At 34.5% G+C, this 16,600-nt stretch overlaps 1 protein-coding gene across 1 annotated transcript in view; it reads right to left on the bottom strand.

Moving 5' to 3' along the window:
• LOC142225301 (ABC transporter G family member 2-like) overlaps positions 1 to 16,600 on the bottom strand; it is a 99,123-nt gene that overhangs the window by 66,679 nt on the left and 15,844 nt on the right. Inside the window, exon 2 of the mRNA XM_075295078.1 lies at positions 13,208 to 14,299. Within this exon, the coding sequence (XP_075151193.1) occupies positions 13,208 to 13,700 (493 nt within the window). The 5' untranslated portion in view covers positions 13,701 to 14,299. The remainder of the gene's footprint in view (positions 1 to 13,207; positions 14,300 to 16,600) is intronic.

Below are 16,600 nucleotides of genomic sequence, written 5' to 3' on the forward strand. Positions count from 1 at the left end.
ATAGTATCAATCACAGTTTTAATTGAGCATCAAAATATACCCAGCAAAAAAATTTGGAAGTTCTTCCAAAGGAGGCACAACTTTAAAAGCACTTCCAGAAGATGCACTCCCACACGGATGAAAAAGACTGTTTTTCATATGTTTGGCTATAAACATTATATGTTTGGAACACAAATTTTTAAACACAATATTTTTGAGTGCAAGCATATAATGTTCATAAACTAGCATAACATGTTTGGGACATATATGTTAATATGTTAGAACATATTATGTTTGGGACACAAAATGTTTGTAAATATAATATGCTTGGATGCAAACATATATTAATTTAGAAATTGCCTATAAACATATATGTGTTTACTAGCTTGGAGCGCTATTTAACAGGGAGCGATATTGAATTAAGTTGGTGGTTGTTGCTTGTTATTACAAAATTACCATTTTATTTTTCCTTGGGCAATTGATCAGCTACTTCTTTGATCCTTACAAACTGTGTGGTCCGCTGTTCGAATCCCCGTCCGGCAAAAGGTAAAATTAAAATAAAAAAAATTGAATAATTTCTTCTACAATGTTTGTATTACAGAAAAAGGTGCTAAGAACTAAAAAATGTCGTGGAAGTGAGAAAGATGTGGGGGAATATACAATTAGGCAGAAACAAAATTTTGAGCATTCAGGTCGAAAACCTATGTTGTTAGCACCTATATTACCTGTTTATTTTCATAATTCATTATGATTGTAAATATATAAATAAATAAATAAAATTTTGAGCACAATATTGTTTGGGAAAATTTTTTAAGCATATAATATTTTTGGGTGCAAAATGCTTCCAAACATATTATATGTTCACAAAATAACATATTGTTTTTTTGAAGACAACATTATTGAATTTGGATGCAAAAATACAAAATGTTTGGAACTTAGACTACCCAAACATATATTGTTTAGACCAATATGCTTTCAAACATATTATATATTGGAAGAGATCAAACATATAAAATGTTTGGGCAATACCCAAAAATGTATATGCTTGAAGCAAAATATGTTTGGGAGTATATGTTACAGAAGCGATTTTTTATGAGAGTGCAATGATGTTCTTTACTTTAACTACCCAGGAAGTTCTTTTAATTCAAGTTTTTATAACTTGGTTTGTTCATACATTTAATGGATAATTTTAACTTTTTTTGTTTCAAAAATATTTTAAAAACAGAGTAAGAATTCATAAAATGGTACAAATCATTTAAATTTTGTCGAAAAAATGCTAAATCCAATCTGAAAAAATTGTGCATTTTTGAAAATATTTAAGGTCAAACGTTTCCGACAAGCGTTAGAATCCATTAAAAATTATAAAAAATTATAAAAATTATTTATTTGACAAAATATCACAATTTTTTTTAATTTAAATCCAAATCATTGAATTCGTATTACACCTAAAGAAGTGATGCAAATTCAGTGCAACGGCTGTTGAAATGGAGGACTTCTGTCCTATGACAAGCCCATGTTAAATTCATCGCTTCTGCGTCAATTTTGCACCACTTCCTGATCCAAAAAAAAAAAAACATTTATAGTATCAATTAATTTTTTAATTGAAAAAATTTTCAAAATTTTCCCATCTAATTAAGCTATCAGACCTAAGGATTACAACACTGTAAGTGTTGTTGATATTAGTTTTAATTTATGTCTTATGTTGTTTTATATGTTTCGTGTATATTGTAATTCAATGTAACTTAAGTTAAAATAATATTGCGAACTCCCCAGAAGAAGACAACAAAAATTGTCGAAACGTTGGGAACAATGCAATAAAAAAGTATTTTTATTTGCGGAAACAACCTTAGGTCTGATAGCTTAATTAGATGGGAAAATTTTGAAACTAATAAACGGACCAAAAATAATAATCAAAAAAAAGTTTTAATCTTCAATCACCTTTTTAATTGGGAATATTTAGGTGATATAGGACTACAAAAGTCGAAAATCCTCTAATCGATTTTTTGCCCAAAAAACAGTCGAAGCCTACTTTTTATTATCTTCAAATTCGACTATGTGCACACTGCGTAAAATATTATCGTGTGGCCAAAATACGAATGCGAATTTTGCTTAGCATAGAAGACGGATTTCTCTGACATAAAGTTTTTTTCTTGTCCAAAAGTCGATAAACTTTTTAATGAAGTCGAAATCAAAAGACAAAATTCTTATAGTTAAGTAATTCGACTTAAAACTGAGTGTCATCATGTGAAATAACATTTTGTATGACTAAGGCTATGGTCACACTATGCAAATATTTGACCCAAATGAGTGTCAAATATTTTTCTAGAACCATTTTCCAAATATCTGAATATGGGTTTTGGAAAATAACCCTACCATGATGTTATATATCCAATATGAGCTCAAAATATTTTGTGGTTTCGCTGTAGCGACGGATTCTTTTTCGATTTCTGTAAAATATTTGTCTAGTGTGATCATAGCATAAGGCCAACTTGTCTCTAATAATTCAGAAAAAATCTTCAAAATTAATGAAATCGTCTTCAAATTTGTTGACATTTTAAAAATAGGAGATGTCTTTCAACAATAAGTTGTCATTAATACGTTTTTAAATTACTTTGACTGTACATGAAGAAAAAAAGCTGAAAAACGAATAAATTAAAATTTTTTAAATGAAAATTCTATGTTTTTTCGAGCTTGAGATCTATATGTTTTTTATTTATATTTTCTTCAATATTTCGCAATTTTCTTGAATTGCATAAACATAACTTACTTAAGAACTACAACGACGAAGAGGAAAACGTAAAAAGGAGTTTAAATCAACACCTCACCAATGAAGAAAGCAGTGACCTTTGGAAAAAACAAGGGGAAAACATACAAAAAATAAAAGAAAAATCAAAAGAGATACATAAGGCTAAATTCAATAAACTGAGAGAAAAACAAAAATCTGATCTTGACATTAAAATAAACGAAAAATGGTTCGTCAATAAAACAAGTACTGAATTCCCAGATGACATAAAGTGGCTTCTCTCACTTGGGCCAAAATTCGGTCTACCGACACAGAAAGATGATTTCCCACTTTTTAAATACATAGCTGATGGAGAAAACCTAATTCAAACACACACCAACAAGGAACAACAAGAACGAGCCAGAACAAAATTTGCTACATCATTAGAAAATCATCTCAACAAAATGAACCTGAACGGAAGAGATAGATTTGTTTCGAACACAGTGTACAGAACCAGGAAATTCTTGAAAACTCACAAGAATATCTCAATCCTGAACGCAGATAAGGGTAACGTAACTGTGGCTATGGAGAAAAGAGACTACAAAGACAGAATGCAGAAAATAGTAGGGGATATCATGTCCTACCAAAGGCTAAACAAGGACCCAACACAAGGCCTACAAAAGAAAAACAACGAAATAGTAGATGAACTTTTCAAGAATAATATCATTTCTGAATCTGAAAAACGAAGAATGAAGACGGAAATTGCAACTGCCCCTAGACTATACGGCGTACCAAAAATACACAAAGACAATTTCCCATTAAGGCCGATATGTTCGTCGGTAAACGCACCATCAGCAGCAATGAGTAAATTCCTGGTAAATATACTGAAAAAACTTACCACAGGATCTAAATATAATATAAAGGACTCGGTACAATTTAGAAATAAGATCAAAGATATGACTATAAAACACGACGAAAAACTGATATCGTTTGATGTGGTGTCACTTTTTCCCAGTGTACCGGTGGACCTCGCCCTCAGGATTATAGAAGAAAGATGGGACGAAATAGAAGCACACACAAATATGACAAAGGCATTATTCATAAAGACATTGAAATTTTGTATAATAGACAACAGATATTTCAAATACGACGACAAGATATATAGACAAAAGAAAGGTTTACCGATGGGATCACCAGCCTCTCCAATTATCGCTGACATATTAATGGAGAGACTACTAGACAGCTGTATGCAAAAACTGACAATAAGACCGAAGTTCATAACGAAATACGTGGATGATTTATTTGCAATCGTCAAGGAAACGGAAATAGAAAAAACTCTGACAACACCTAACAGTTTTCACAACAATATCCGGTTTACAATGGAGCTAGAACAACAACAAAAATTGCCGTATTTAGATTTATTAATCATCAGGGACGAAGAAAAACTTACAATGGACTGGTACCAAAAAAACACAGCTTCTGGAAGAATTATGAACTTCTTCTCAAACCATCCAAAACAGATAATAATAAATACAGCAAAAAACCTAATCCAAAGAGCACTAACTATCAGCGATCAACAATTCCAACAAAAAAACAAGAAAAAACTACACGATATCTTGAAATACAACAATTTTCCCCCGAACATCATAAAAAAGTTAATAGCGAATTACAAGCCTTCATCAGAACAGACGGACGATAATAAAGATCCAAAATCATACAAATCGTTGACATACATACCAACGATCTCAGAAAGGATATCAAAGTCCGATATTTTCGATACAAATAATTACAACTTGGCTCATAAATCCAACAACACACTAAAAAGTCTTTTTACCAATACCAAAGACAACATCCCCTTATCGGAAACCCCAAACGTCATTTATGAGATTCCGTGCGATGGAAAATCAAAAGAGAAGTGTCAGATGATATATATAGGAACTACCAAAAACAAATTAAAGACAAGATTATCAGGACATAAATCCGACATAAAAATACGGAATAACAACAGTAAGCTACAAAAAACTGCGCTAGCGACACACTGTGCAGCAACAAACCACCAACCAAACTTTGATAGAGTTCGGGTTTTGCAACGAGAGAGCAACACGAGCAAAAGATACACCTTAGAAATGTTACACATCAACAACGTACCAACAACGAGGAGAATAAATTACAAAACGGACACGGACAACATCGCTCACATATACAGACAAATGATATGCAGAAGCGATGGGAAAAAGAACAACACGCAGGTTGCATAGCAGCATCCACACTCAGTGCAATATTAAAAACAGACGAGAGCAGTGATGTTTCGCTGTCTCTAACAAAAATATGTGTTGTGTTTAGTTGTTGTAACTGATGTAAGTGAAGGATAGTTGTATCTACCCATTTGTTATGTTCGCCTAGTAGAATGTGTCATATTGAGATGTTTATCATTTATGTTAGAAATGTACTAAATGTTAGAATAAGATTGTAGCAATTAGTATATACTACTAATGTAACTTATTATAATAAATTTATTATAGATCAATACTTCCTGAAGAAGCAATTCAAGAAAATTGCGAAATATTGAAGAAAATATAAATAAAAAACATATAGATCTCAAGCTCGAAAAAACATAGAATTTTCATTTGAAAAACAAAGATCGAAAAAGCACAAAAATCAAAAGTTAAAATTTTTTGCCAAGAATCAAGTACGCAAACTCAAATTTAAAAGAAACTTGTGTCTTAAACTTACTGCAATTCTCCGCTTCTTTAGCTCGGAATCAATACAAAAAGTCATTAGTGTAAAGACAAAATCTTGGACATGATTTTTTTCAGTGTAGTTTGATATTTTAGAAAATTTTGTAAAATCGACTAAGCGAACATTAATGTTAGTCAAAATTGGATAATCGATTTTTGATAGTGACCAATATCGTCTAGTTCACTTTTAACGAAAATATCAAGAAATAAAATTTGTATTGAAAATTGAAACTGACGTTGATCTTTTTATGCTGAAAATTAATTAAAAAGTCGAAAGTTGAAAGTCGAAAAAACTAAATCGACTTTTCAATAATCGTACATGTTCAATGTCGACTTATTCATAATTTCGAATATTCGAAAGTGGAAAAATCGAATTTTCCATTGTGATTACGATCCTTATTTAAATCCCCTAGAATTCTATTTTAAGATACTTAAAAATAGGGGAGAAACGAGGTTCCCGTCTCGTAAGAAATGCTAAAAAGTCACCTCTCTTTTTTATATTTTTTCGGAGTTAATCTATAGAAAATTTTGTCAAATTTTATTTCTATAGACATTTTTTTCAAAATTTTATTTCGATGGAAAATTTGTCAAAATTTTATTTCTATAGAAAATTTTGCCACAATTTTATTTCTATAGACAATTTTCTCAAAATTTTATTACTATTGAAAATTGTCAAAATTTATTTCTATAGAAAATTTTGCCACAATTTTATTTCTATGGAAAAATTTGTCAAAATTTTATTTCTATAGAAAATTTTGTCAAAATTTTATTTCTATAGAAAATTTTGTCAAAATTTTATTTCTATAGAAAATTTTGATTTTCACAAAGTCTTCCATCATATTGTGACGAGTATGCTAATCACTACCCTATTCTCCCTTCTCTTCCTCAGTTCCTTCTCTCCCAGTAGCCAATATACTTTAGGCACTACACCTCCCGAGCCGTGTGGAGAGTTTTCCTGCTGTCAACCATCAACAAGGATTCCGTGGGGTGTAGCACAAGAGCTTTGTATACCATTTAGGCGTGGCGCTTGACCTATCGAAACATTCGATACGGTCAACCATGCCGACGACATCGAGAACACGTCCCTAACGTTGGCTTATTAATTATCTGTGCGGTCGATAGTCGTATCAGGAATTCAGGGATAAAAAGCTGAGACCCCGTTGAGTGAAAGAGGGAGGAGTTCCCCAAGGTGGGGTGATATCTCGGGCACTGTTCAACCTCTACTTATCTTCTATTCCACCTCCTCCTGAGGTGGAAATTTGAGGATATCCGCCACCAAATCCTCAACCAAACTATTCACTGCATGGACGGCAGAAGTACACAGGCGTTTTAACGTTTAAGATCATCCTTGTGGGAAAACACAATTGCATTTTTGCAAAGTAGTATCTACGGGGATGTTATTGCAGTAACGATCCAAATCAACATCTTGTGGATAGGCAACCTCCACCCAAAAATGTAAGGGTTGATCTTCACCTTCTAGGTCGCGAGATTCAGCGCTACAAAAGAAAACTTCTAGACCGGGCAGCATACAGACAGGTCTGAACAGGATTCATGAGGATAATGTAGCTGAAGCTTGTTAATTCTGATCTCGGAACTCGACCGCCACCTATAGCGCGGAGGAAAGAGACATCCCACGACAGATCAGGGTAGTTCAGGCAATTGCGGCCACCTCAATTCCTACCTGTCTAACCATCTGCAACCATGGCCCACATGACACGCGTCACCTTTATGCTTGCCCAGCTAAACTAACCCAACTCTTCACAAGATCACTCTGGACACAGAGTTTCTTGATCTGGGTCTGAACAGCATTCATGAGGATAATGTTTAGCTTTGGGAAGCTACAATGTTAATCCTGTTCTCGGAACTCGATCGCCACCCATAGCACCAGAGGAAAGAGACATCCAACGGCAGATCAGGGTAGTTCAGGCAAGTGCGGCCGTCTCAGTTCCTACCTATCCTACCATCTGCAACCATGGGCCACATGACACGCGTCACCTTTATGTTATGCTTGCCCGGCTAAACCAACAAAATCTTCACCAGATCCCTCTGGACATAGAGTCGCGTCGAGTTTCTTGTCCTGGATATACCAAAGCTTAGATCAAACAAGTATATACGGCCGTAAGTTCGGCCAGGCCGAATCTTATGTACCCTCCACCATGGATTGCGTAGGAACTTCTACTAAAGGCTGTCATCCACAATCGAATTACTTGGGTTGCGATAACACTTGCCGATGGCAAGGTATCGTAAAACTTTTTAACACTGTCTTCTAAATTGTAAGTTAGCCCATACGGGGTATATATTAAACAAAAAAAGGCCGATTAAATACGTATATAATCTAGTTTGACAAAATTTTCTATAGAAATAAAATTTTGACAAAATTTTCTATAGAAATGAAACCTTGACAAAATTTTCTATAGAAATAAAATTTTGACAAAATTTTCTATAGAAATAAAAATTTGACATAATTTTCTATAGAAATAAAAACTTGACAAAATTTTCTATAGAAATAAAATGTTGACAAAATTTTCTATGGAAGTAAAATGTTGACAAAATTTTCTATAGCAATACAATTTTGACAAAAATTTCTATAGAAATAAAATGTTGACAAAATTTTGTGTAGAAATGAAATTTTGACAAAATTTTTTATAGAAATAAAATGTTGACAAAATTTTCTACAGAAATAAATTTTTTACAAAATTTTCTATAGAAATAAAATTTTGACAAACATTTCTATAGAAATAAACTTTTGACAAAACTTTCTATAGAAATGAAATTTTAACAAAACTTTCTATAGTAATAAAATTTGACAAAATTTTCTATGGAAATAAAGTTTTGGTAGATTACAAAATTTTCTATAGAAATAAAATTTTGACAAAATTTTCTATGGAAATAAAATTTTGACAAACATTTGTATAGAAATATACTTTTGACAAAACTTTCTATAGAAATGAAATTTTGACAAAACTTTCTATAGTAATAAAATTTGACAAATTTTCTATGGAAATAAAGTTTTGGTAGATTATTTTTGGCGATATGGACCAATTTTTGTGTAATAAGTCATCGGCTATATATAACTAAAGACCGATATGGACCAATTTTTACATGGCTGTTAGAGGCCATATATTGACAAAATGTACCAAATTTCAACCGTATCGGATGACTTTTGCTCCTCCAAGAGGTTCCGGACGTCAAATCTGGGGACGGTTTATATGGGAACTATATATAATTATGGACCGATATGGACCAATTTTTGCATGGTTGTTAGAGACCATATACTAACACATGTACCAAATTTCAACTGGATCGGATGAATTTTGCTCTTCCAAGAGGCTCCGGAGGTCAAATCGGTTTATATGGGGGCTATATATAATTATGGACCGATATGGACCAATTTTTACATGGTTATTAGAGGCCGTAAACTAACATCAGGTACCAAATTTCAACCGGATCGGATGAATTTTGCCCCTCCAAGAGGCTCCGGAGGTCAAATCTGGGGATCGGTTTATATGGGGCTATATATAATTATGGACCGATATGGACCAATTTTTGCATGGTTGTTAGAGACCGTATACTAAGACCACGTACCAAATTTCAACCGGATCGGATGAATTTTGCTGCTCCGGGAGGCTCCCCAAGCCAAATTTGGGGATCGGTTTATATGGGGGCTATACGTAAACGTGGTCCGATATGGCCCATTTTCAATACCATCCGACCTACATCGATAACAACAACTTGTGCCAAGTTTCAAGTCGATAGCTTGTTTCGTTCGGAAGTTAGCGTGATTTCCACAGACGGACGGACAGCCGGACAGACGGACAGACGGACGGACGGACAGACGGACGGACGGACGGACATGCTTAGATCGACTCAGAATTTCACCACGACCCAGAATATATATACTTTATGGGGTCTTAGAGCAATATTTCGATGTGTTACAAACGGAATGACAAAGTTAATATACCCCCATCCTATGGTGGAGGGTATAAAAATGAATGAAATCATAAAAAACTTTTATATTACAACACCAAAAAGATTTTCAGCTGAGTATTTCAAGGCTTCTATAAATTTCACCGTATTGTGAAACGATGTTCGGACCCGGCAATAAAAAGGAGGTCTATTGTAATTGAGCTAAACATTGATCCAATTAATAAGAGAGAACTTCACCAACTGTAGTGAGTTTGATGGGTGTGATATTGTATTGCTGGTACACTTAGGTTAGGTTAGATATAATGGCAGCCCGATATTTCAGACTCACTTAGACTATTCAGTCCTTTGTGATGCCACAGTGGTGAACTTCTCTCTTCTCTCTATGCTCTCATGATGAAGGTGATGTTGCTGTTCCATGGCGTTTAGAATATTTAAAGTAATGACGTCACTATTTTCATTGTCGACCGGGTTGATAGTGGTCTGATCCATGGAACACAATGGATTTTTATATAGCAAACCCAAGGTCATCCTTTCCTGAAAATATTGTATTTTGACGCCTAGTGTAATAAACCAAAAGATAGAACATTTTTCCTCATTATTTAACTAGGGATAGCACAGTGGAACTTAATTTCCTTAATGAATGCCACTGATCTTAGTCGTGGTCATGGTGGCTCGCTCGCCACCACTTGATGGCAATGTTCATTCAAATGTTTAATAAAGAAAGAAACAAACAAAAAAAATACAGCTTGTATTTAAACAATAATGAAATTTACATAAACAAAGGAGCACAGCAACAATTTAATAAAAAAAAATTAATACGTGTTTTGTCGATTTTGTTGAGTTTGCAAAATTACGGTAGACGGATGGACGGAACAGACATACAAACGGATGGATTACTTGACGATATCGTTATCATTGTGGTGTTGACTGTTGAAGATCATAATAATAAGACGTCCACTCAGTACTACTACCCGTACATGGAAATTCGTTGTCATTTGGGGATTTGTATTTGTTTTTGTTACTTTTTTTATGAAAACAAAAAAAATATCATTGTTATTTTAATCATAAACCATTGTGGAGCACATAAAAATGAGGCCAATTAATTACACACGGTATGCAAAACAAAAAAAACTTTGAAAATGTTTATGGGTCCTCGACAATGTTTTCATCAACATATTTTGTATAGCGATCGTCGAAGATCGTTTTTGCGACTAAAAGTGGAAAAAGACTTTTTGTAATATTCAAAACCGACTTTTGATTTTCAAATTTTGATGTTGGTCAAAATCCATTCAAATTTTTATTGTTATCAAAATCGACGAATCGAACTTTTATGCTGAAAAACGTCGCAACAACAAAAGCCAACATTTCTACTTTCAAAAAGTACTCGTGCAAAAAGGCAATATGTAAAAAGTAGGGATTAGAACCGAAAATTGTGTATTGGCTACACACGGCAGTGGTTAGACCTATAATCCTATATGGCGTGCATGTGCATCTTAGGCGCATTCAGCAAGACAGGAACAGATTTTCTGAATGTCATGCTGCATCTATGGCCTTTGACATTCTGGTCAAACAGTCAGCTGCAACAACGGTTGTGCGGTTGCGCGAGCTATCGCTGTGGTCGGAAAAAAAAAATACGGTCACAGCTCGGTCCTCAAAATAATAACAGATGTGCCAAACGTAATTGATTACACTCTGACGAAACCGCTTCTCGACAAAAAGTTTGAACCTCTAATTCCCACACAGACCCCGGGGAATAAACCTTATATAGATTTCTACATCGTCCATCCAATGCAGATTTCTACATCAGAGAATGAAGCCGCCGAGTCGCGCCGCCGACCATTTTTGACCAGTCGACGCCGCCGCCGTATATGTCGACTCATCTCGACACAAATTTAGCCCCCAATTAATCAAAAATATCGATTTAAGTCAGAAAAATGTATTACTAATTGTCGTATTTTATTCCAAAATTTTGAACCTTCCAACCACAATCAATCAATTTCAAGCTGCTATAATAACTTTGCAAAAAACTTTGCTCAGAAAATTTGAATTCAATGTAAATTTGATTGTTAGATTGGTTGTACAACTAATCTCATTCCCATTCGAATAATTTCAAAATTGATTTTATAATGGATAATTGTCCACCGCCGAATGGACAAATTTATATCGGCTTAGCCGTCAAGCCGCCGCCGACGGAGGCAAAAATTTAGTGTCAGCCGCCGCCGACAAAAAGGGGTCGGCTTCATTCTCTGTTCTACATTGGATGGACGGAGTATATTCTAGAGGTGTGCACGTGACACGAAATTGTCGTCACTCACGAAAATTTTCGTGATTCGTGCGTGAGTCACGCTCATGACAACAGCGTGAGTGTGCGTGAGCGTGATTAACAAACCAAAATGTCGTGTGTGAGCGTGATTCACGAAAATAATATATTCGTGAGTGTGCGTGAGTAGCGAATTACACTCACGAAAATATTCCTGCTCACCAACATAAAACGCTTAAGAGTTAAATTCAATTACAATTCTAGTGACACCTGGGATGTTAAGAGTTTAATAACAGTCTCGATTTTAATAATGCTCATGTTTTCAGGCACTTCGGTAAGGTAAATTAATCATAAAATTATTCGTGAGTCACGATATTTTTCGTGAGTCACGACGTTTTCGTGCGTGAGTACAAATTTTCTTTTCGTGAGTGTGAGTCCTACCAAAAAATATCGTGCGTGAGTATGATTTTTCAGTCGTGAGTGTGCGCGAGTAAACTATTACTCACGTGCACACCTCCAGTATATTCTAAAGACCTGGAACTTCGAAAACGAAAATATTACCTAATCACTGTTTTTCAGGCGAATTGGCTAAGAAGTAATGTTCCAACAAATGTTGGCATTAATATATACTCCGACTGATAACCTGCAATAAAATCCTTTGACTCTGTGTTCCTTAACTCGAAAACGGCCATCGACTGTCGTAAATCTCTCAACGAGATGGCTGAGGGGGATGAGATAGCAAGGCTAGTAGTACCATACATATTCCAGGGGAACTAGAATCTGTTGTTATGCCTCTGGCTACCTGCAAACTATAGCTGCGTGAGAAGGCTGTTATGATGACAAATGTCCGATGGGAGAATTGCAAGGGTTGTAAAGACACCAAGCAAATATGGCCCCATTTAAACTAAAACCGCACACTTGATATGCTAGTGTTCTCAAGACGTCAGATATCACTCCTGATATCTGCTAAAACGGGTCGCTGTCTGATAGACACTGGAAGTGTCTCTATGTAATAGGTACTTTTAGTTAATGTGGTATCACAATGAACTGAATAGTCTAAGAGAGCCTGAATCAACTCGGGCTGTCACTTTAACCTAAAAGTCGACTTTTCCAAATATTATGTTGAAATGTCATAAGGTCGACGTTTTGGCTCTTATTAAAATGCAAAATTTTCATGTGGATTTTTATGATACATATGCTTCGTATCTTTGCTCGGAACCGTAACTACATAGAAAAAAATATTTTTTGTATTCAATCACGAAATTAGTTGATCCAATTAATTTTTAATTGTAAGATCTGCAATCACAGAAATGATATTAATCACCACTGTCAATTAAAAATTTAATCGATCCAATTAAAAAAATTATTGGTACTATTAATTTTTGTGATTGGTTTTTGTTTCAATTAAAAAATTTGTTGAACGCATTAAAGTTTTAATTGAATAGTTTTTACAATTCAATTAAAATGTTGATTGGAAAATTTTTGGAAATATTGTTTTCTATGTATCCTTAAGGGAAGGTCACATTCTTTGGATCTAAGCAAACCATTTTTTAGTGTAGTTACCACATATCATAAACTTACCTCTTCTAAAAAATCCCAGTCTTTTGGAATAACGAATATTTTCAAATCCAATATTGATTTGTTTCACCATACGATTTTCTTCATACGGAAAAATTGTAGAGGTTGTGTTGGGTGGTGTCCTTGGATCATCACCATAGGGAGGTGTAGCATTTAGCATGGGGGTGGTAGTACATGAAGTTTCTTCGAATTTTTTCTTCGAAATATTTAAATGTAAACCTTCAGGTTTACGAGAGAATAGACGTTTGGAAAAACGGCTAGGTGTGGTGGGTCGTAGTGCAGCTGCAGCACCTGTTGTTAGTGAATTTGATGGAGGTAATGTTGCATTGCTGCTACTCGTAGCTATGGCCTCATGATGGTGGTGATGTTGCTGTTCCATGGTGTTTAGTATATTTAAAGTAATGACGTCACCATCTTCATTGTCGACCGGTTTGATGGGGGTCTGGCCCAAGGAAGACAATGGAGTTGTATTTTGAAGTTGGATAGATTCAGCCATTTTCTTTGGAATTTTTTTTTTTTTTTTTGTTTTGTTTGTTGCGTTGTTAATTTCTCTACGGATTACTTTGGGAAGGGGAAGATCACTTTGTTCACTAATTTTGCTTTTTATTAATATTTTCAGCAATTAATTGCACATTGTTTTTTTTTTTTTGTTTTGTATTTATTTATATATACCGCACTTTGTAATTAATTGCGTTTAATTGAAGTAGAAGGAAATAAACACATTCATGATACTCAGACGTAAAACCACACTCATCGAAAGGATTCATTATCTGGAGTTCTTTGTGTAGATCCCACACAAAACACTCATCATCTTAGTACCATATATGCAGTCAGAGTCATGAATGTGGGCATATGCATGGAATGGATGAATGATTTCCACCGTCTCTCATGGATGGATTCCTTTGTTGACGAACTCGACTACGATGAACGACGACTTGAACTGTGGATACGTCCGATATTCAATGTAAATCCGATTGAAATTTCCACTGCGCGCACACACAAGTGCCAGCAACAATGAAAGGGAACAACTGACGACTGATCACCAAGAGAATTGGTATTCGTTGCTTCGATTGGTTACAAAGGAAGTATAAAAATCTAGAAAGGAAAAAGAGAGAGAAAGAGATAAATTATTTTATTGTTGATTACATGGGAATATACAAAGCAAAATGTATGAAGAAATTACAAATACCAAAAAATATTGCTTCATGTATTGCCCACCATTCGTAAACATCAACATTGTACTGTGAGATACTAAGGGAGAGATACAAAAGCAAGAATAATAAAAAGAGCAAAATATCCAGTTTTTTGTTTTGTTCTTTAATTTCGGTTTACATATTATTTCATTGAGAGTCAATGGCGTAGGGTGATGTTTTATTAGGAAGAAGAAGAAAATGTTTTTGGGTAAAAACTGCTATACCATGCATTAAGTTTTGATCTTAATGCAGCCCACAAAAAATAGGTATTTTAAATTTTAAATTATTTTTAATTTTCTTTATTTTTATACCCTCCACCATAGGATGGGGGTATATTGACTTTTTCACTCCGTTTGTAACACATCGAAATATTGCTCTAAGACCCCATAAAATATATATACTCTGGGTTGTGGTGAAATTCTGAGTCGATCTAATCATGTCCGTCCGTCCGTCCGTCTGCTGTGCTTTCAGCAGACTTCCGAACGAAACAAACTATCGACTTGAAACTTGGCACAAGTACTTGTTATTGATGTAGGTCGGATAGTATTGCAAATGGGCCATATCGGTTCACTTTTACGTACAGCACCCATATAAACGGACCCCCAGATTTGGCTTGCGGATCCTCTAAGAGAAGCAAATTTCTTTCGATCCGGCTGAAATTTGGTACATGGTGTTCGTATATGGTCTCTAACAACCATGCAAAAATTGGTCCACATCGGTCCATAACTATATGTAGCCCCCATATAAACCGATTCCCAGATTTGGCTTGCGGAGGCTCTAAGAGAACCAAATTTCATCCGATCCGGCTGAAATTTGGTACATGGTCTCTAACAATCGCGCAAAAATTGGTCCACATCGGTCCATAATTATATATAGCCTCCATATAAACCGATACCCAGATTTGGCTTGCGGAGCTTCTAAGAGAAGCAAATTTCATCCAATCCCGCTGAAATTTGGTACATGGTGTTAGTATATGGTCTCTAACAATCATGCACTTCCGGAGCCTCGTGAAAGTGCAAAATTCATCTGATTCAATTGAAATTTGTTACGTGGAATTAATATATGGTCTCTAGCAACCATGCAGGTATTGGTCCATATCAGTCCATAATTATATATAGACCCCATATAAAACCAAGATCCCGAGATTTGGTTTTGGAGCCTCTTGGAGGAGCAAATTTTATCCGAGTCAGTTGAAATTTGGTCATTGTGCTAGTATATGGCCGTTAACAACCATGCCTAACTAGGTCCATATCGGTCTATACTTATATATAGCACTCAGATAAATCCCCAATCACACAAAAATTGGTCCATATCAAGTTCATAATTGTATGTAGCCCCCATATAAGCGACCCGCATATTTCAATTCTGCACACAAAAAAAATTTTTTCTGATTCAATCACGAAATTAATTGATCCAATTAATTTTTTAATTGAAATGTCTTCAATCACAGAAATGATAGTATCAATTAAAAAATTAATTGACGGTCAATTAAAAATTAATTGATCCAATTAAAAAAATAATTGATACTATTAATTTGTGTGATTGATTTCTATTAAATTTTGAATTGAATATTTTTCAAAACTCAATTAAAATTTTAATTGGAAAAATTTTCGTGAACTTTTTTTCTGTGCGTCTCTCTAAGTACCCTGCAAAAGTCCATATCGATTCGTCATTATTTGTAGACTTACCTATACATACCTTTGTTGTCTAATATATACCACGTATGGACTAACTTACAATTTAGAAGACGATGTTAAAAAGTTTTAAGATACCTTACCATCGGTAAGTATTACCACAACCCAAGTAATTCGATTGTGGATGACAATCCTTCGTAGAAGTTTCTACGCAATCCATGGTGGAGGGTACATAAGATTTGGCCTGGCCGAACTTACGGCCGTATATAGTTGTATTTTATAAAAACTTGTCAAAAGATTTATTGGAGAGCTGCACATAGAATCGGGCAGCACTCACCAATAAAGAATTAACATTTCCTTCCGAAATGAAATTTTAGACAAACTAATTTTTTTAAATTAAAAATTTAGGCGACCGTGGGTGTTTACTTTTCAGAGGTTTCACTGCATTTCCTTGAATAGCAAATAAACAAAAATTTATGACAACCTATGTAACAATAGTTTATGATCTCTTGTGTTTGCTTTTAAAGAAATTGTTTTAGTGCCAAAAGAAAATCTCGTTTGTCAAAAAT

Source organism: Haematobia irritans, chromosome 2 (assembly GCF_050003625.1).
Source record: "Haematobia irritans isolate KBUSLIRL chromosome 2, ASM5000362v1, whole genome shotgun sequence".
Taxonomy (NCBI): Eukaryota; Metazoa; Arthropoda; class Insecta; order Diptera; family Muscidae; genus Haematobia; species Haematobia irritans.